Here is a 21,210-nt window from a genome sequence, read left to right on the forward strand (position 1 = left end):
TCCAGTAGTCCCTCCTGTTAGCTGAAGTTTCATCTTGCCAGCGCCTTTATTGCTTTATCCAGAGAAGGGCTGGTTGGGTGGGAGGAGAGATGAATACCTAATGCAAATCATCTGCCCAAGCCTGTCCTGATTAAATGCCATCACCTTTGAAGCTTCATTTGTCCCTCATATCTAGAACCAGCAATTCCTTTGTGACTGGACACCTGGTCAGTTACTAACAAACATGATGTACTATTTCACCTTGATGCTGATTTTCATCGCCCCTTCATGTGAGTTTCAATGGGAGAAGACCATAAATAATTGTTCTCCTCTTGCTAATAGGTGGCTTAAGTGTAATGGAGTCTTTCTCATCTCCTAGGTGTCCTTTCCCAAGTCACACTGGTGGAGTCTGGCCCAGGGACAGCAAGGCCAGGAGAGTCCATCAAGCTGACCTGCACCGTCACTGGATACTCCATCTCTAGCGGCTACTATTGGAGCTGGATCCGGCAACCTCCTGGCAAAGGCCTAGAATGGCTGGCAGCTATACATTATTCTGGAAGCCCCATTTATTACGCCGCCTCACTCAAAAGCAGAATTTTGATCTCCAAAGACAACAGCAAGAATGAGTTCTACCTGCAGGTGTCCTCCCTCACTGCTGCAGACTCTGCCCGATACTACTGTGCGAGAGGCACAGCGAAAGAACTAAAGGGAGAGGCCATACAAAAAGGGGAGAGACTTTTCTGGTAGTGGAACTTGAATACATTTTAACAGGCAGAAGTCTATTTTTAATTCCCCAAACGTTAATTTCTCTTTCAATAATATACAAAACAACCACAGCCTTGATAGTCTCCATTTCATCTTCCTTCCTTCCTTCCTTCCTTCCTTCCTAAAACATCACCATTTATTTATTTTGTTGAGAGGATCACTTTGAGAAGTTAATTTCTCATTCTTGCCAACAGAGGGAAACAGTCACCTCTGAATATATATTTTTCCTATCATGATCACCATAGAATTCCATTCCTGCTGCCCAAACCTGAATAGGTTTGAGCAGGTGCAGTGTTGCATCTGACCCTCAGATAGAGAGGAAATGCATGGGCAATCAGATTGGCCTGGGGGAGAGGTAATTGATTTCATTTGTGCCACTCTACACTGTTCTTGTTGGAAGAAGATTGGCCAATAGTGACTGGATAATGGGGAGCATTAGTTGCTCACATCATCAGCATGAGGAGGACATTCACAGATATACATTGCCAGGCCATCTGCAACACTGTGTGGCTGAGGTGGTGATCATGGGTGGTTTCTCAGGGGGGTTGGGACACAAGATGGGGAAAGGAAAGTCTTTTGGACTAAACTTGCTATATAAAATGCAGGAGCCACACTACTGCTTTATAGTGGTATTGAAGTGCACTGACAACTGTTGGGGCCCATTGTGACATGCCATATACCACTTATATACCACTTTCATAGTGTTATATCCTGCTTGGAGTAGATGTGTCATGGGCTCCAACAGTTGTCAGTGCACTTCAGTACCACTAGGAAGCAATAGTGTAGATCCAGCAGTGCACTTCAATACCACTACAAAGCAGTAGTGTGGCTCCTGCATTTTATATAGCGCTTTCATAATGAAATATCCTGCATGGTGTAGATGAGCCCCATGTTTATGAAGGACAGCTATGCATGGAGTCATTCAAATGACTGCCTCATGCAGAATGCCTGGACTGTCTTTTTGCAGGGGTGGGGGGAAGCACACTTTGCCCTATAACAGCGTATAGGAGCAGTACAGCTTATCTAAACCAATTTTGATCACCTGAATTCAGCACTTTAATCTCATTTCTTAGCTTTATACCTCTTCATGTTTCAAATCACTCTGACCCAGGAGAGCTCCGTTGCCCTTCTTCAATGCAGGTAAAAGGCAAAGCAAAGAAGAATAGTACTCAAAATGCCAAACCCTTCCAGTAGTCCCTCCTGTTAGCTGAAGTTTCATCTTGCCAGCGCCTTTATTGCTTTATCCAGAGAAGGGCTGGTTGGGTGGGAGGAGAGATGAATACCTAATGCAAATCATCTGCCCAAGCCTGTCCTGATTAAATGCCATCACCTTTGAATCTTCATTTGTCCCTCATATCTAGAACCAGCAATTCCTTTGTGACTGGACACCTGGTCAGTTACTAACAAACATGATGTACTATTTCACCTTGATGCTGATTTTCATCGCCCCTTCATGTGAGTTTCAATGGGAGAAGACCATAAATAATTGTTCTCCTCTTGCTAATAGGTGGCTTAAGTGTAATGGAGTCTTTCTCATCTCCTAGGTGTCCTTTCCCAAGTCACACTGGTGGAGTCTGGCCCAGGGACAGCAAGGCCAGGAGAGTCCATCAAGCTGACCTGCACCGTCACTGGATACTCCATCTCTAGCGGCTACTATTGGAGCTGGATCCGGCAACCTCCTGGCAAAGGCCTAGAATGGCTGGCAGCTATACATTATGCTGGAAGCCCAATTCATTACACCGCCTCACTCAAAAGCAGAATTTTGATCTCCAAAGACAACAGCAAGAATGAGTTCTACCTGCAGGTGTCCTCCCTCACTGCTGCAGACTCTGCCCAATACTACTGTGCGAGAGGCACAGCGAAAGAACTAAAGGGAGAGGCCATACAAAAAGGGGAGAGTCTTTTCTGGTAGTGGAACTTGAATATAGTTTAACAGGCAGAAGTCTATTTTTAATTCCCCAAAAGTTAATTTCTCTTTCAATAATATACAAAACAACCACAGCCTTGATAGTCTCCATTTCATCTTCCTTCCTTCCTTCCTTCCTTCCTAAAACATCACTATTTATTTATTTTGTTGAGAGGATCACTTTGAGAAGTTTGGACTTTATACTGTTAGTTTTACCCTACCCTGTGCCTGTTTACCGTACCCTGTGCCTGTTTGCATTCTCTTCCCCTCCTTATTGTTTTACCATGATTTAATTAGAATGTAAGCCTAAGCGCCAGGGTCTTGCTATTTACTGTTTTACTGTTTTACTCTGTACAGCACCATGTACATTGATGGTGCTATATAAATAATAATAATAATAATAATAATAATAATAATAATAATAATAATAATAATGTTAATTTCTCATTCTCGCCAACAGAGGGAAACAGTCACCTCTGAATATATTTTTTCTGTCATGATCACCATAGAATTCCATTCCTGCTGCCCAAACCTGAATAGGTTTGAGCAGGTGCAGTGTTGCATCCGACCCTCAGATAGAGAGGAAATGCATGGGCAATCAGATTGGCCAGGGGGAGAGGTAATTGATTTCATTTGTGCCACTCTCCACTGTTCACATTGGGAGAAGATTGGCCAATAGTGACTGGATAATGGCGAGCATTAGTTGCTCACATCATCAGCATGAGGTGGACATTCACAGATATACATTGCCAGGCCATCTGCAACACTGTGTGGCTGAGGTGGTGATTATCATGGGTGGTTTCTCAGGGAGGTTGGGCAAACAAGATGGGGAAAGGAAAGTCTTTGGGTCTAAACTTGCTCACAAATCTAGACAAATCTTCTGGACAGTTTTGACTAAGGAAGGGCCTCCCTCAGTTTCTGAAGAGGTATGGTCAGATGAAGAGGAAGAAGGAAACACATCCTTCCTATTCAGTGCAGCCTGCTACACGAAGCAGGATATTGAACTATGAAAGTGGTATGAAAGCAGTATATAAAAGGCAGGAACCACACCGAGCAGAATATAGCGGTATGAAAGCGGTATATGGTATGTGTCAATGGGCCCCAGCAGTTGTCTTTGCACTTCAATGCTGCTATAAAACAGTAGTGTGGCTCCTGCCTTTTATGTTAGGTAGCTGCATGGTGGCTCCTGTGTTATGATAGCATCGCAGGCATGGGATTTATTGCAAGTCTTCTTTTTATGCTGAGGTTTAAATCAATGTGGGACATGAGCTAAACCAATGCAAGTGTCTCATCTTTTATTTTGGGTTTAGGCACAATGAAGATTGGCAAATAGCTTTACAATTACACCAATTTTTTTAAAAAAAGTTGTGCCTATGAAGTTAAATGCTTTAAATACATCGAGGGGGTTTTCTGTGAGCCTTAAAGTACGTTGTCAAAGAGTGAAGTTGCCAACCCTACATTTGACGCTGCAAACAAGGTCTGCCCCTCAGATATTTTAGGTCTGGGAGAGCCTAGGGAAGGTGCTGAGCCCTTAGGAATGTCACCTAAGCTGAGACAATACATTTCAGAAGATGTTTCTCAAAGGGGGGGGGAATCAGGGAGATTTATTTCCCCCTACCCTTTTAGAAACAGATGTTGCAGAATTGTCTCCTCATTTCTGCAACCATTTTTTTTTCATTGTGGTGGCCTCCTCTGCCACATCCATAACCCTGAATGATCATAGGTGTGAGGTGACATGAATGTATGCCAGATTTGCAGTGGCACTTCAAAAAAAAAATATCTCCACATGTCAGTTGATGGAGCGTCAACACAAGGGAAGTAAGGACTGATATAGACTCCAGTTGGAATGAGCTTCACAGTGTAATTTGCAGAATTTTGTTGTCAAAGAAAGAAAAATATGTCCCATATATATATATATATATATATATATATATATATATATATATATATATAATTAACAAATTACTGGAGATACAAAGAACGAGGAAAGATATCTATGCCTACCTCATTGTTCCTCAAAATGGGAAAATTAGAATTAAATCCTATCAATGCAGGTATTCATCTTTTGTAGTATTGAATGAGCTTCACAGTGAAATTTGCAGAATTTTGTTGTCAAAGAAAGAAAAAATATGTCCCTCTCTCTCTCTCTCTCTCTCTCTCTCTCTCTCTCTATATATATATATATATATATATATATATATATCATTAACAAATTGCTAGAGATACAAAGAACGAGGAAAGACATCTATGCCTACCTCATTGTTCCTCAAAATGGGAAAATTAGAATTAAATCCTATCAATGCAGGTAGTGCATTGTGCTGGTTTTAGTCTATAAAGCCCTACATGGCAAGGTGCTGGTTTTAACCTATAAAGCCCTACATGGCTTGGGACCGCAATACCTGATGGAACACCTCTCCCGACATGAACCTACCCATACACTGCGCTCAACATCTAAGGTCCTCCTCCGAGTGCCTACTCCGAGGGAAGCTCAGAGGATGGCAACAAGGGAGAGGGCCTTTTCGGTGGTTGCCCCCCTCCCCCCGACTGTGGAATGATCTCCTCGCCTGGTGCCAACATTGTTATCTTTTCAGCACCAGGTCAAGACTTTTCTCTTCTCCCAGGTTTTTTAACAGCATTTAACAACATTAAGTTTGTTTTTAATGGACCCCAGAATTTTTGTTTTTAAATGGATACTGTTGTTTTTATACTGTTTTTTTTATGTTTTTGATGGTTTTAAATTTTGCATACTTTTAATGTTTACCATTTTTAATTGTTGTAAACTGCCCAGAGAGCTTCAGCTGTGGGGCAGTATATAAATGTAATAAAATAAATAAATAAATAAATAAATAAATAAATAAATAAATAAATAAATTCATCTTTTGTAGTATTTTAAGTCTGCCAGGGCGGAGATTCCACCCGCTGCTAGACACTTTTTCTTTTTGTGGTTTTTGGTCAATGAATCAAAATACAAGTTCTGAAATGGACAGACTTCAGCAGCACTTTGCTTTGGTGATTGTTTTTTGATCCAGAAGGTGCAAAACAGGTAAAACTCAATCAAAAGCAACCTGAAACAAATTTCTCATCCATCCCTACCTGTGCAAGAAAATGAACTGAGAAATCCTACAGACCAGAAAGCATGAAATGGACCAAGGGCATGTGAAAGAACCTGATTATACATCATCTACAGTAAAGGCTGTGTGTGAATAAACAAGACATAGGTTCATCCTCGTCTGACCACTGTGCACATTTACAGGACGATGACCAGAAAAGAAAAGAAAAATGTCCCAGTTCCAAATAATTCATGATGATGTTCATGTTTGCTACAAATTGAAAGAGCAGAGGCAGAGGTTGCCACAGGCCTTTTTATCTACAGCTGTATGTAAATTCAGGGGCAGCTTCCTGTTTAAATCCATCCTAACTTCTCCTTACCCCCTAGTAGCACCCAGGGACACATCCCCATTGTGCCTGTGAACAATTTCTTTTCAATCCCTCTCAAAGCAAAGGAGGAGAAAGGATGGTTTGGCTGCAATTTATTCTCTTCTTGGCAGCCTTCAAAGGTATTTTTCTGCTTTCAGAGAAGGAAGACCTAATACAATTGATGGGTCAATATGCAACAGATGTCTCTATTTTGTCTTTTTGTTTCAGGTGCCCAATCTCAGATCCAGCTGGTGGAATCTGGAGGAGATTTAAGAAAGCCTGGACAGTCCCTCCGCCTAACTTGTCAGGAGTCCGGGTTCACCGGCTACTGGATGAGCTGGGTGAGACAAGCTCCTGGAAAGGGCCTGGAATGGGTTGCTTATATGCACCCGTCTGACTCATCCCACATTTACTACTCTGATAAAGTCAAGGGGCGATTCACCACATCCAGGGACAATTCAAAGAGCCAGATGTATTTGCAAATGAACAGCCTGAAGCCTGAGGACACTGGGATGTATTATTGTGCAAGATACACATTGAGGGGAAGTGAATCTGAAGTGAGACAAAAACTCTCTTTTGCTTATACCAGCTTCCAAAGCTGATACATCAACTATTTTGTCGATGGGAAGATGTTTGAAAAATGAAAACAACAAGTACATCTGTTCTACAGACTTGAACTGTTTCATTATAGTTCCCTAGACCTATTAAGGCATTCATAAATAAAACACAAGTTGATTAGGAAGGTCTGTAGGAGAATGTTGAACATGTTTTGCTAAACACACATACTGTCTTTCCCAGTAATGGCAATGCTGTGTGAGAAGCATTCCCGTCACAGCTAGGACTATAACAACTTTCAGCCCCTTTTTTACATGCCAATTCAATGCAATAAAGGATAGATTTTAAGAGCATGAATGTGTGGACAACTATGCATCTCTAATACAGAATCCCCCAATATCCCTGGAAGGGGAAAGGCATGTGAGTTAAACAGGCATAAAACCGATATCATTTGTAGTGTCAGATAAACCTCATACATAACTCTGTTGAGCCCCAAATCCTGCTTTTCATACAATCTTATCTGGTTGACAAAACCACAAATATGTTTCTAAACCCATACTTGCCAACCTGTTCCGTCCTACGAATATGATCAGCTGTTTTTCCCTGTTTCCCAGATCAACAAGTGTACTGTGTATGCATGAGGGGTTAATCCAGATCCCATCTTTCATTGTAGCCAAATGTTTTGATGTTGGAGGGGGTCAAAACCCCTCTTGAGGCTTTGTAGTGGGAGTGAACTTTCATGGTGGGAGGCAACATTCAAGTGGGTGGGTGTTTGTATTGGATCAGAAGCCCAAACTTGTCTTTGCAGGTAATGTTTGCCCCATCTATGTTCTGCTCGATGGCCTTGTAGGCCCCTTCCAACTCTGCTATTCTATGATTCTATGATTCTGTGATTAAACCCCTGCTGCCTCCTCAGCTGCCCAGCAGATCTCATAGAATTCTATTCCTGCTGCCCAAACCTGAATAGGTTTGACCCTCAGATAGAGAGGAAATGCATGGGCAATCAGATTGGCCTGGGGGAGAGGTAATTGGTTTCATTTGTGCCACTCTCCACTGTTCACATTGGGAGAAGATTGGCCAATAGTGACTGGATAATGGGGAGCATTAGTTGCTCACATCATCAGCATGAGGAGGACATTAACAGATATACATTGCCAGGCCACCTGCAACACTGTGTAGCTGATGTGGTGATAATCATGGCTGGTTTCTCAGGGGGGTTGGGGACACAAGATGGGGAAAGGAAAGTCTTTTGGACTAAACTTGCTCAAAACTCTAGATTATTGGCTTTCTGGACAGTTCTGACTAAGGAAGGGCCCCCTTCAGTTTCATCTGGGGGCCCAGATGAAGAGGAAGAAGGAAACACACCCTTCCTACTCAGTGCGGCCTCAAGTTCACCTAAGCCTCATCTACATGAAGCAGGATATTGAACTATGAAAATGGTATTTAAAAGGCAGGAGCCACACCAAGCAGGATATAGTGGTATGAAAGTGGTATATGGTATGTGTCAATGGGCCCCAGCAATTGTCAGTGCATTTCAATACTGTTATAAAACAGTAGTGTGGCTCCTGCCTTTTATTTTAGGTAGCTGTATGGTTGCTCCTGTGTTATGATAGCATCACAGGCATGGAATTTATTGCAAGTCTTCTTTTTATGCTGAGGTTTAAATCAATGTGGGACATGAGCTAAACCAATGCAAGTGTCTCATCTTTTTTTTTGGGTTTAGGCACAATGAAGATTGGCAAATAGTTTTACAATTACACCAAAAAATTTTTGTAAAAAAAGGTGTGCCCATGAAGTTAAATGCTTTAAATACATCGAGGGGTTTTTCTGTGAGCCTTAAAGTACATTGTGAAAGAGTTCAGGTGCCAACCCTACATTTGAAGTTGCAAACAAGGTCTGCCCCTCAGATATTTTAGGTCTGGGAGAGCCTAGGGAAGGTGCTGAGCCCTTAGGAATGTCACCTAAGCTGAGACAATAAATTTCAGAAGACGTTTCTCAAGGGGGGAAAATCTAAGATATTTATTTCCCCCTACTCTTTTAGAAACAGATGTTGCAGAATTGTCTCCTAATTTTCTCCACCATTTATTTTCCATTGTGGTGGCTACCTCCACCACATCCATAACCCTCAATGATCAGGTGAGTTGACATGAATGTATGCCAAGATTGCAGTAGCATTTTTTTTAAAAAAAAAATCCACATGTCAGGTTTGGATTATTGCCTCTCCTAATGGTGCAGCTGCAACATCAGGGAAGTAAGGGCTGTGTAGACCTGACTCCTCTGAGGGCAAAACTCTGTCTTTGCCTGCAGAGGGTGAAATCCAAGAAATCATTTGGACCTGGGGATACTGCCTCAGGGACTACTGGGTTCTCGTCTTCATGCTTATTGTTCCTTCTTGAAAATTGTTTAGGTTGGTGATCTAAGAATTGTCATCTGGGATGTAAAACTCATTGAAATCAAAAGGCTTCTATCAGACTGTTGCTAGCCTTTACTTTCATGGATTACTGAGCAATTGGCCTCCCCCATGTGGGCATGATGTTTTGTGGTTTAAACATCATGATTTAACATGATGCTAAACATCATGCTCATGATTTCCTCAGTTGCTTGCTTGGGAACTGACAGTGTACTGGTCCCTCAAGAGTTTTGACTCCTCAAAAAAAAGAAAAACTCCAAAGGTTGAAATCTGATATGGACTCGTTGGAATGAGCTTCAAAGTGTAATTTGCAGAACTTTGTTGTCAAAGAAAGAAAAATATGTCCCTCTCATATATATATATATATATATATATATATATATATATATATATATATATTTACAAGAGATACAAAAAATGAGGAAAGGCAACTATGTTCCTCAAAATGGGATAATTAGAATTACATCCTATCATTGCAGGTATTCATCTTCTGTAGTGTTTTAAGTCTGCCTGGGAGAAGATTCCACCTGCTGTCTGACAGTTTTTCTTTGTGGTTTTTGGTCCATGAATCAAAATGCTAGTTCTGAAATGGACAGACTTCAGCAGCAGATTGCATTTGAGACTGTGTTTGATGCAGAAAGTGCAAAATGGGTAAAACTTGACCAAAAACAACCTGAAACAAATTTCTCTTCCAAGCCCGGCAAAACAAACTGAGGAATCCTATAATCCAGAAAACATAAAATGGACTAATGGCATGTGAAGGAAACTGCTGACCACTATACACAGCTAGCGTATGACCAGAAAAGAAAAGAGAAATGTCCCAGGTTCAAATAATTCAACATGATTTTCATCTTTGCTATGAATTAAAGGAACAGAGGCAGTGCATAGTCTGTCACAATGGGATAATTAGAAGTGAATTCTCTCCCTCAGCTTTCTGTCTGTCATTTTGTTGTAAGACTCCAAGTCAGGTGATTCCACCTCCTGAACTCTTGCATTTTCATTTCTGCTTCATTTTTCATTATATAAGTAAGTCTTCCTGTCTCAAGTCTCATATGTTTTTGTGTCACAAAACTACCACATTTGAACTCATGGTGATGGAAATGGTGAATACAGCTTGCCATCTACCTAACCATGTCCATTGCATAATACCCAAAGAGATGGAGGTAGCTACAGGCCTTTTTATCCAAAGTAGTATGTAAATTCAGGGGCAGCTTCCTGTTTAAATCCATCCTAACTTCTCCTTACCCCCTAGTAGCACCCAGAGACACATCCCTGTTGTGCCTGTGACCAATTTCTGTTCAATCACTCTCAAAGCAAAGGAGGGGAAAGGATGGTTTGGCTGCAATTTATTCTCTTCTTGGCAGCCTTCAAAGGTATTTTCTGCTTTCAGAGAAGGAGGAATGATACAGTTTAGGGGTCAATATGCAGCAGCACTCATTTTTTTAACTCTTGTTTCAGGTGTCCAATCACAGATCCAGCTGGTGGAGTCTGGAGGAGATGTAAGAAAGCCTGGGCAGTCCCTCCGCCTAACTTGTCAGGAGTCTGGGTTCTCCGGCTACTGGATGAGCTGGGTGAGACAAGCTCCTGGAAAGGGCCTGGAATGGGTTGCTTATATGCACCCAACTAGCTCATCCAGCATTTACTACTCTGATAAAGTCAAGGGGCGATTCACCACATCCAGGGACAATTCAAAGAGCCAGATGTATTTGCAAATGAACAGCCTGAAGCCTGAGGACACTGGGATGTATTATTGTGCAAGAGACACAGTGAGGGGAAGTGAATCTGAAGTAAGACAAAAACTCCCCTTTGCTCACCCCAGGTCCCAAAGCTGATTCATCAACTATACATGTCGATGGGAAGAAGTTAGAAAAATGAAAACAACAAGTACATCTGCTCTACAGACTTGAACTGTTTCATTATAATTCCCTAGACTTATTAAGGCATTTGTAAATGAAACACAAGTTGTGTAGGAAGGTCTGAAAGAGAACGTTGAACATGTTTTGCTAAACATACATACAGTCCTTCCCAATACTGTCAATGCTGTGTGAGAAGCATCCCCAGTCACAGTCAGGACTATAACAACTTTCAACCAACTGAACCCACCATCCCCCTTCTTATCTGCCAATTCACTGTAATAAAGGATAGAGTTTAAGAACATGAATGTCCAGAGAACTATTCATCTCTAATACAGAATTACCCACTATTCCTGGAAGGGGAAAGGCATGTGAATTAAAGAGGTTTAAAACCAATATCATTTGTAGTGTCAGATAAACCTAATCCATAACTGTGTTGAGCCCCAAATCCTGCTTTTCATACAATCTTAACTGGTTGAGTTAACCAGGAATATGTCTCTAAACCCATACTTAGGCATCAAAATGGGGTATGCAATTCTTAAATTACAAATTTTATACTGTTAGTTTTACCCTAACCTGTGCCTGCTTACCCTACCCTGTGCCTGTTTGCATTCTCTTCCCCTCCTTATTGTTTTACTATGATTTTATTAGATTGTAAGCCTATGCGGCAGAGTCTTGCTATTTACTGTTTTACTCTGTACAGCACCATGTACATTGATGGTGCTATATAAATAATAATAATAATAATAATAATAATAATAATAATAATAAGTGTATAATGTCAATACTGTGACAGTGAGAATGCAGAAATACAATTGTTATTATCAAGCTGAAACAGCTGAATAAGTGATATTTGAAACAACAGTTAATCAGACGCTGATAAAGAGCAACACGCTGTATCTTCAGTCTTATGAAGCAGTTATAACAAAGTTAAACAGTGATTCTCCATATGGAGTGGAAGAATATTTCCTTCTTCTCATTCAAAGTAATTGCCAATTAGACAGTGGTGAGTTAAAATACTTATACCAACTTGAATATTTCTTGTATAAATAATGATATATAGCTTCTCTCTGGGGTGTTATCAAACTTTTATTTATTAGTATTTATGTCTTTTCAGTTGTTATACGAATTGCTGACGAAGCCATTCATGAAACAGGGTGTGAAAATATTCAGGGTGCCTGTTTAACACTGAAGAAATCTGTTGAACTTTGTTATAATTTCTTCATAAGACTGAAGATACACCTTGTGGCTCTTTATCAGCATCTGATTAACGGTTGTTTCAAATATCCATTATTCAGCTGTTTCAGCTTGATAATAACAATTGTAATTCTGCATTCGCACTGTCACAGTATTGATATTATGCATGTAAAATTTGTAATTTAAGAATTGTGTACCCCAGTTTGATAACCCTAATTATATACATTAGTAGTTGTGTGCCTTCACGCTATCTGTGTAATTTTGACCTTGACAACTACTCCCTTCTCCAATAATTTGTATCTAAACCCATACTTGTCAACTTGTTCCTTCCCACAAGTATGATCAGCTCTTATTCACCATTTCCAAGATCAAGTGCACTGTGCATACATTAGGGATTAATCCATTTCCCATCTTTCATTCTAGACAAACATTTTGATGTTGCAGGGGGGTCAATACCCCTCTAGAGGTTTTGGAGTGGGAGTGAACTTTCAGGGTGGGAGGCAACATTCAGGTGTGTGTGAGGGGGGAGTGTTTCTATTGAATCAGAAGCCCAAACTGGTTTTTGCAGGTGCTGCAAAGCCCATGTATGTTCTGCTGCTCTTTTATCCTGAGCGGTATGTAAATGCACGGGGCTGGGGGGGGGAATCTTCCTGTTCAAATCACTAATATGCCTTCCTTCCCCTAGTTACTCCAGGGAGATAACCCAGTGAGTCTGTCACCACTTCCATTCAAGTCCCCCTCAAAGAAAGAAGAGAGAGAAAATGTTATTTTGGTTTCAGTTTGCTTTCCTTTCAACAGCCACTGGAGGTAAATCTTTCTTCGTTAAAGTCAGAGGATATTTGCAATTGATGTGTAATATAATGGGAGCTTTACAATTCTTTTCTTTCCAGGTGTCCAATCACAGCAACTCTTGCAGGAATCTGGAGGGGCCATAAAACGGCCTGGAGAGTCTGTCCACCTGTCTTGTCACGCCTCTGGAGGACTGAACTTCAAGGCCTACTGGTTGGTGTGGGTGAGGCAGGCTCCTGGGAAGAGGTTGGAATGGATTTCATTGATATACAGTGATGGGAGCCAGGAATACTATGCAGACCAGGTGAAAGGACGTTTCACTGTCTCCAGGAATAACCCTTCAAACATGCTATATCTGCAAATGAACAACCTGATCCCCGAGGACACTGCTGTGTATTACTGTGCTAGTCATTGGACACTGTGGTTTTCATTGAAGCAAAAACTATTTGCTACATCTGTTTTACCCTCTCCCGTCAGACGTATTGAGAGTAATTCCAACAAACCACTGATTCTGATGCACTGTAGAACCATCAACAAAGAGAGACAGGAAGCAGAGTATATACACCATCCAGAAACTGATTAACCCAAATGATGACATGGGTTCAAGAAATGAGTTTTCCCATCTTGTGGACATTGTAGATATTGTCTATCATTGGAACAGTTTGTGAATCTCATAGATGGGAAATTATATGATGAAAGATTTCACAAGATGTAATAGTGGGTTTGCTGTCTATGCTATATTTTGCCCATATAACAAATTGTGTATACAAGAAAGCTTAAAATTAGAATAGTACCTCCATCAGAGAGGGGTTAATCATGCTTTCCTCCCATCGCTTCTCTGCCCCCACTTTTGTTTCTCAATACTTCCTCTTTCTGAGGGAGAGGAAAGAGGAAGTAAACAATGTGCACATGGCCCATTCAGTGGGCCGTTTTGATCATGCTGCTTCTCCGGCACATAGCAGGAGATAGCGCCAAGATCTGACTCTAAAAATAATTCAGACTTACCAGGATCTTTTTCTGTTGCAGAAAGAAAGCTAGAAGAGCTGGGAGATGCACAGGACGTGGATAATATTGTGAATAGGACCCACAAAAATCCGTGAGTGCCCAGTAATAAGCGTGCAAAAAAACGCTCATCTGATGATGCTTTAGGAGAATATATTAGCAATATTAAACATGGAAATATGGGAGTGCTATTAGTCCAAGAGTGGAATGATATATCACAAAGACAGACATTTCATTCTGGAAATATAGACAATTTATAAAAGGATAGACAATTATCTTAGAAAGGGAAACCAGGTGGATCTTGAGGTTGAATACAACCCATCTTTTTGGTATTAATGTGTCTCTCAACCTTGGAATGTTTCTTTGAAATGCTTCTGTTTCTAATCAGGCTTCTTCTCTCACATCTCACTTAGCATAGGAGAACAGCATCTGAAGAGCAAACAGCAATAGTTGCATGATTCATAAGTACGTCAGTTTATCTCCAAGGGCTCGTCTACACCAAGCAGGATAGAACACTATGAAAGCAGTATGAAAGCAGAAGATAAAAGGCAGGAGCCACACTACTGCTTTATAGTGGTACTGAAGTGCGCTGAAAAGTGTGGGGGCCCATTGACACATACCATATACCACTTACATACTGCTTTCATAGTGTTATATCCAGCTTGGTGTAGATGTGTCATGGGCCCCAACAGTTGTCAGTGCACTTCAGTACCACTACAAAGCAATAGTGTAGATCCTGCAGTGCAGTTCAATATAACTATAAAGCACTGCCTTTTATATACCGCTTTCATAGTGGAATATCCTACTTGGTGAAATTGAGCCCCAAGAGATGTGGATGTTTGTACATTCATCTGTATACTTTGAGACTCTTTTTTTTCAGATTTTGACATTTTCGATTCCTTGTATTGTGAAGAAGAGCTGGATTGCTGATATGGTATATAGCACTGAGCACACACACACAAAATGTCTATAAATGTTAAGGTGCGTTGTTGTTTTAGATTTTTTTGATGAAAGACCTATATGTAGCCTGAAATGCATTGGGACCCTTTTCATTTATTTAACAAAAGTAGTGCTGTGCTGAAAATTTCAACCAGTCCACTTTGGGCATTTTTGTGGGGAGGGATGAAAACACAGATGAAAGAAGCTGGGAGAGGTGAGAAGTTTGGAGAATTTTCTCCTTTGGAAGAGGAATAGGTTTTCCACATACCTCTTTAAACATAGCCAATTGTCCAAGGGTCTTCCTTCTTTCTACTGACTCAGAGAAAAGAAAAGGAAAAATTCCCAGTTTCAAATAATTCAACATGATTTTCATGTTTTCTACAAATTACAAGAGCTGAGGCAGTGCATAATCTATCACCATGGGATAATTAGAAGTGAACCCTCTCTTGCGGCTTTCTATCTGTCATTTTGTTGTAAGACTCCAAGAAAGGAGATTCCACCTTCTGAACTCTTGCATTTTCATTTCTACTTTATTTTTCATTATATAAGTAAGTTTTCCTATCTCAAGTCTCATATGCTTTTGTGTCACAAAACTACCACATTTGAACTCATCATAGCGGCACCATTCCTCCCCATGGAAATGGTGAATACGGCTTGCCATCGAATAAGTTTATTATGGTATAACAACCAGCACTCCAATCAAACACCATACAATTTAACACATTACATTATGTTACAGATGTAAAACGTGTTTTTTTTTTAAAAAAAAAAAAAGTCCATTGTATATACCCAAAGAGACGGAGGTAGCCACAGGCCTCGAGTTGTTGCTATTGGGGCTGGATCCAGCAACCTCCTGGCAAAGGCCTAGAATGGGTAGCAGCTATATATGCTGATGGAAGCACTTACTACACTCCCTCACTCAGAAGCAGTTTTTCTATCTCCAAAGACAACAGCAAGAATGAGTTCTACCTTCAGATGTCTTCCCTCACTGCTGCAGACTCTGCCCGATACTACTGTGCGAGAGGCACAGCAGGAGAACTAAAGGAAGAGGCCAAACTAACAGGAGAAATGCTTTTCTGACAGCACTACTTGAATACAATTGAACAGGAGGAAGGCCGTTTTTATCCCCCCCCCCCCCAAGTGGGGATAAAACAACCAGCCCCTTGATAATCTCCATTTCCTCTTTTTTTCTTTCCTCCGAAAAGACTACCGTATATTGATTTATTTTGTTGAATGGAACATATTGAGAAGTTAATGTCTCATTCTCACCAATAGAGGGAGACAGTCACCTCTGAATAATTTTCTGTTAATTTTCTGTTAATGGAGCTTCATCCCATGTACCTGTTTCCCTCGAATTATTCCCCTACAGTGCTAAACTGTGGGCATTGTTGTTGTTGTTGCTAAATCACACCCCACGTGGCAGTGCTCCTAAGATCCTTTGCAAAGGGTTTAAGGGAGGACATGTAAAAAAATCATTAAAAAATCAACAAATGACCCAATCTGATTCAAATTTGGTATGCTTAAAGCTCTCCTTAATTTCTATTACTGTGCCAATTTTGAAATCTTTATCTTTAAATCTTACGCAGATGTAAGCATTTGTTTAATTTTTCTCCAAATCCTGCTCCTGCACCCCAGTGGCTGCTCAGAAAACAACAAATGATACGCTCGAAAAGTAGCTCATGACGACCATAGAATTCCACTCTTGCTGCCCAACCTCAATAGTTTTGAGCAGGTGCTGTGTTGCATCTGTCCCTCAGATAGAGAGGAAATGGGCAGACAATCAGGGGAGGGGGTTGCTTTTATTTGTGCCTACTTTAAACTGTTCACTTTGAGAGAAGATTGGCCAATAGTGACTTCATAATGAAATGAATTAGTTGCTCACATCACCAGGGCTAAGGAGGACATCCACAGATGTACACGGCCACACCCTCTGCAACACTGCGTGGCAGATGTGATTATCATGTCTGGGTACTCAAGGGAATTGGAGACCCAAGATGGGGAAAGAAAAGTCTTTGGGAATAAGATTGCTCATTAATCTAGACTCATGGCCTTCTGGAGAGTTTTGGCCCAGGAAAGCCTCCAACAGTATCTGAAGATGTTCAGGTCAGATGAGGGAAACACACACTTCCAACTCAGGGGTGCCTCAAGATCACCTAGATTTTAGATAGATGCATGGTGGCTCCTGCATTATGATAGGGTTAGGGTTAGGGTGAAGGAAACTGCTGAACACTAAACACAGCTAGCGTATGACCAGAAAGGAAAAGAGAAATGTCCCAGGTTCAAATAATTCAGCATGATTTTCATGTTTGCTATGAATTAAAAGAACAGAGGCAGTGCATAGTCTGTCACAATGAGATAATTAGAAGTGAACTCCTTCCCTCAGCTTTCCGTCTGTCATTTTGTTGTAAGACTCCAAGACAGGTGATTCCACCTTCTGAACTCTTGCATTTTCATTTCTACTTCATTTTTCATTATATAAGTAAGTTTTCCTGTCTCAAGTCTCATATGTTTTTGTGTCACAAAACTACCACATTTGAACTCATAATGGTGGAAATGGTGAATACGGCTTGCCCTCTACTTAACCATGTCCATCGTATAATACCAGGAGACAGAGGTAGCCACAGGCCTTTTTATCCAAAGTGGTATGTAAATGCAGGGGCAGCTTCCTGTTTAAATCCATCCTAACTTCTCCTTACCCCCTAGTAGCACCCAGAGACACATCCCCATTGTGCCTGTGACCAACTTCTTTTCAATCCCTCTCAAAGCAAAGGAGGGGAAAGGATGTTTGGTCTTCAATTTATTCTCTTCTTAGCAGCCTTCAAAGGTATTTTTCTGCTTTCAGAAAAGGACGACTGGCACAGTTGATGGGTCAATATGCAGCAGAACTCATTTTTTTGTCTCTTGTTTCAGGTATCCAATCACAGATCCAGCTGGTGGAGTCTGGAGGAGATTTAAAAAAGCCTGGGGAGTCCATCCGCCTAACATGTCAAGAGTCTGGGTTCTCTGGCTACTGGATGGACTGGGTGAGACAAGCTCCTGGAAAGGGCCTGGAATGGGTTGCACGTATGCACCCAACCAGCTCATCCAACATTTACTACTCGGATAAAGCGAAGGGACGATTCACCATTTCCAGGGACAATTCAAAGAGTCAGATGTATTTGCAAATGAACAGCCTGCAAGCTGAGGACACAGGGATGTATTATTGTGCAAGAGACACAGTGAGGGGAAGTGAATCTGAAGCAAGACAAAAACTCTCCTTTGCTTATACCAGCTTCCAAAGCTGATACATCAACTATTTTGTCGATGGGAAGATGTTTGAAAAATGAAAACAACAAGTACATCTGTTCTACAGACTTGAACTGTTTCATTATAGTTCCCTAGACCTAATAAGGCATTCGTAAATGAAACACAAGCTTTGTCACACGTACCTGCTTGCCTCGGATTATCCCCATAGCAATAAGCTTTCACGGTTGTTGTTGTTTTTGCTATTTATTTATTTATTTTATTTATTTATTACATTTTTATACCACCCAATAGCCGAAGCTCTCTGGGCGGTTCACAAAAATTAAAACCATAAACAAAAATTTATGGGCAACAGCGGTCCTTTGCATACCAGGAAGTAAGTTTAAGGGGGGAAATGTAAAAAATCATTAAAAAAAATCAATGGATGATCCAATTCAATTCAAATTTGGTATGCTTAAAGCTCTCCCTAATATCTACTACTGTGCCAATTTTGGTGTCTTTATCTTTAAAGCCTACGCAGATGTAAGCATTTGTTTTAAATCCTGCTCCTGCACCCCAGAAGATACGCTCAGATACGCTCAGATACGCTCAGATACGCTCAGAAGATACGCTCAGAAAGTAGGGGCTAAATTTGGTGAATCTTTTGGCTTTGAAGCACAGTTAAAGCAGGATGCATGGGAGTACTTCACAATCAAAGCTGATTATAAGGTGGAAAACCTCTGAGTCCTTTGCATGCAATTCACAGTGATTTCACAGTATAACGCTGATGTGATAAAGCTCATGACAACCATAGAATTCCACTCTTGCTGCCCAACCTCAATAGTTTTGAGCAGGTGCTGTGTTGCATCTGTCCCTCAGATAGAGAGGAAATGGGCAGACAATCAGGGGAGGGGGTTGCTTTTATTTGTGCCTACTTTAAACTGTTCACTTTGAGAGAAGATTGGCCAATAGTGACTTCATAATGAAATGAATTAGTTGCTCACATCACCCGGGCTAAGGAGGACATCCACAGATGTACACGGCCACACCCTCTGCAACACTCCGTGGCATATGTGATTATCATGTCTGGGTACTCAAGGGAATTGGAGACCCAAGATGGGGAAAGAAAAGTCTTTGGGAATAAGATTGCTCATTAATCTAGACTCATGGCCTTCTGGAGAGTTTTGGCCCAGGAAAGCCTCCAACAGTATCTGAAGATGTTCAGGTCAGATGAGGGAAACACACACTTCCAACTCAGGGGTGCCTCAAGATCACCTAGATTTTAGATAGATGCATGGTGGCTCCTGCATTATGATAGGGTTAGGGTTAGGGTGAAGGAAACTGCTGAACACTAAACACAGCTAGCGTATGACCAGAAAGGAAAAGAGAAATGTCCCAGGTTCAAATAATTCAGCATGATTTTCATGTTTGCTATGAATTAAAAGAACAGAGGCAGTGCATAATCTGTCACAATGAGATAATTAGAAGTGAACTCCTTCCCTCAGCTTTCCGTCTGTCATTTTGTTGTAAGACTCCAAGACAGGTGATTCCACCTTCTGAACTCTTGCATTTTCATTTCTACTTCATTTTTCATTATATAAGTAAGTTTTCCTGTCTCAAGTCTCATATGTTTTTGTGTCACAAAACTACCACATTTGAACTCATAATGGTGGAAATGGTGAATACGGCTTGCCCTCTACTTAACCATGTCCATCGTATAATACCAGGAGACAGAGGTAGCCACAGGCCTTTTTATCCAAAGTGGTATGTAAATGCAGGGGCAGCTTCCTGTTTAAATCCATCCTAACTTCTCCTTACCCCCCTAGTAGCACCCAGAGACACATCCCCATTGTGCCTGTGACCAACTTCTTTTCAATCCCTCTCAAAGCAAAGGAGGGGAAAGGATGTTTGGTCTTCAATTTATTCTCTTCTTAGCAGCCTTCAAAGGTATTTTTCTGCTTTCAGAAAAGGACGACTGGCACAGTTGATGGGTCAATATGCAGCAGAACTCATTTTTTTGTCTCTTGTTTCAGGTATCCAATCACAGATCCAGCTGGTGGAGTCTGGAGGAGATTTAAAAAAGCCTGGGGAGTCCATCCGCCTAACATGTCAAGAGTCTGGGTTCTCTGGCTACTGGATGGACTGGGTGAGACAAGCTCCTGGAAAGGGCCTGGAATGGGTTGCACGTATGCACCCAACCAGCTCATCCAACATTTACTACTCGGATAAAGCGAAGGGACGATTCACCATTTCCAGGGACAATTCAAAGAGTCAGATGTATTTGCAAATGAACAGCCTGCAAGCTGAGGACTCTGGGATATATTATTGTGCAAGTCACACAGTGAGGGGAAGTGAATCTGAAGCATGACAAAAACTCTCCTTTGCTCACCCCAGGTCCCAATGCTGATTCATCAGCTATATATGTCAATTGGAAGAAGTTAGAAAAATGAAAACAACAAGCATGTCTGTTCTACAGACTTGAACTGTTTCATTATAATTCCCCAGACCTAATAAGGCATTCGTAAATGAAACACAAGCTTTGTCACACGTACCTGCTTGCCTCGGATTATCCCCATAGCAATAAGCTTTCACGGTTGTTGTTGTTTTTGCTATTTATTTATTTATTTTATTTATTTATTACATTTTTATACCACCCAATAGCCGAAGCTCTCTGGGCGGTTCACAAAAATTAAAACCATAAACAAAAATTTATGGGCAACAGCGGTCCTTTGCATACCAGGAAGTAAGTTTAAGGGGGGAAATGTAAAAAATCATTAAAAAAAATCAATGGATGATCCAATTCAATTCAAATTTGGTATGCTTAAAGCTCTCCCTAATATCTACTACTGTGCCAATTTTGGTGTCTTTATCTTTAAAGCCTACGCAGATGTAAGCATTTGTTTTAAATCCTGCTCCTGCACCCCAGAAGATACGTTCAGATACGCTCAGATACGCTCAGATACGCTCAGAAGATACGCTCAGAAAGTAGGGGCTAAATTTGGTGAATCTTTTGGCTTTGAAGCACAGTTAAAGCAGGATGCATGGGAGTACTTCACAATCAAAGCTGATTATAAGGTGGAAAACCTCTGAGTCCTTTGCATGCAATTCACAGTGATTTCACAGTATAACGCTGATGTGATAAAGCTCATGACGACCATAGAATTCCACTCTTGCTG

The 21,210-nt window shown here is 41.0% G+C and overlaps 5 gene segments (V, D, J or C); all 5 read left to right on the forward strand.

Annotated features, from left to right (window-relative positions):
• Nucleotides 1-202: 202 nt before the first annotated feature.
• LOC134405975 (immunoglobulin heavy variable 4-38-2-like) lies at nt 203-726 on the forward strand. The segment is given in 2 exon segments: nt 203-269; nt 359-726. Coding segments are annotated over 2 exon segments (414 nt in total).
• Nucleotides 727-2,132: 1,406 nt separating this feature from the next.
• Nucleotides 2,133-2,656, forward strand: LOC134405976 (immunoglobulin heavy variable 4-38-2-like). The segment is given in 2 exon segments: nt 2,133-2,199; nt 2,289-2,656. Coding segments are annotated over 2 exon segments (414 nt in total).
• Nucleotides 2,657-6,107: 3,451 nt separating this feature from the next.
• LOC134405977 (Ig heavy chain V region 3-like) lies at nt 6,108-6,669 on the forward strand. The segment is given in 2 exon segments: nt 6,108-6,207; nt 6,296-6,669. Coding segments are annotated over 2 exon segments (417 nt in total).
• A 10,867-nt stretch (nt 6,670-17,536) lies between these two features.
• LOC134405978 (immunoglobulin heavy variable 3-21-like) lies at nt 17,537-18,096 on the forward strand. The segment is given in 2 exon segments: nt 17,537-17,636; nt 17,723-18,096. Coding segments are annotated over 2 exon segments (417 nt in total).
• A 1,785-nt stretch (nt 18,097-19,881) lies between these two features.
• LOC134405979 (immunoglobulin heavy variable 3-21-like) lies at nt 19,882-20,402 on the forward strand. The segment is given in 2 exon segments: nt 19,882-19,981; nt 20,068-20,402. Coding segments are annotated over 2 exon segments (378 nt in total).
• The last annotated feature ends 808 nt before the right edge of the window (nt 20,403-21,210 follow it).

This window comes from Elgaria multicarinata, chromosome 11, assembly GCF_023053635.1.
Source record: "Elgaria multicarinata webbii isolate HBS135686 ecotype San Diego chromosome 11, rElgMul1.1.pri, whole genome shotgun sequence".
NCBI lineage: Eukaryota > Metazoa > Chordata > Lepidosauria > Squamata > Anguidae > Elgaria > Elgaria multicarinata.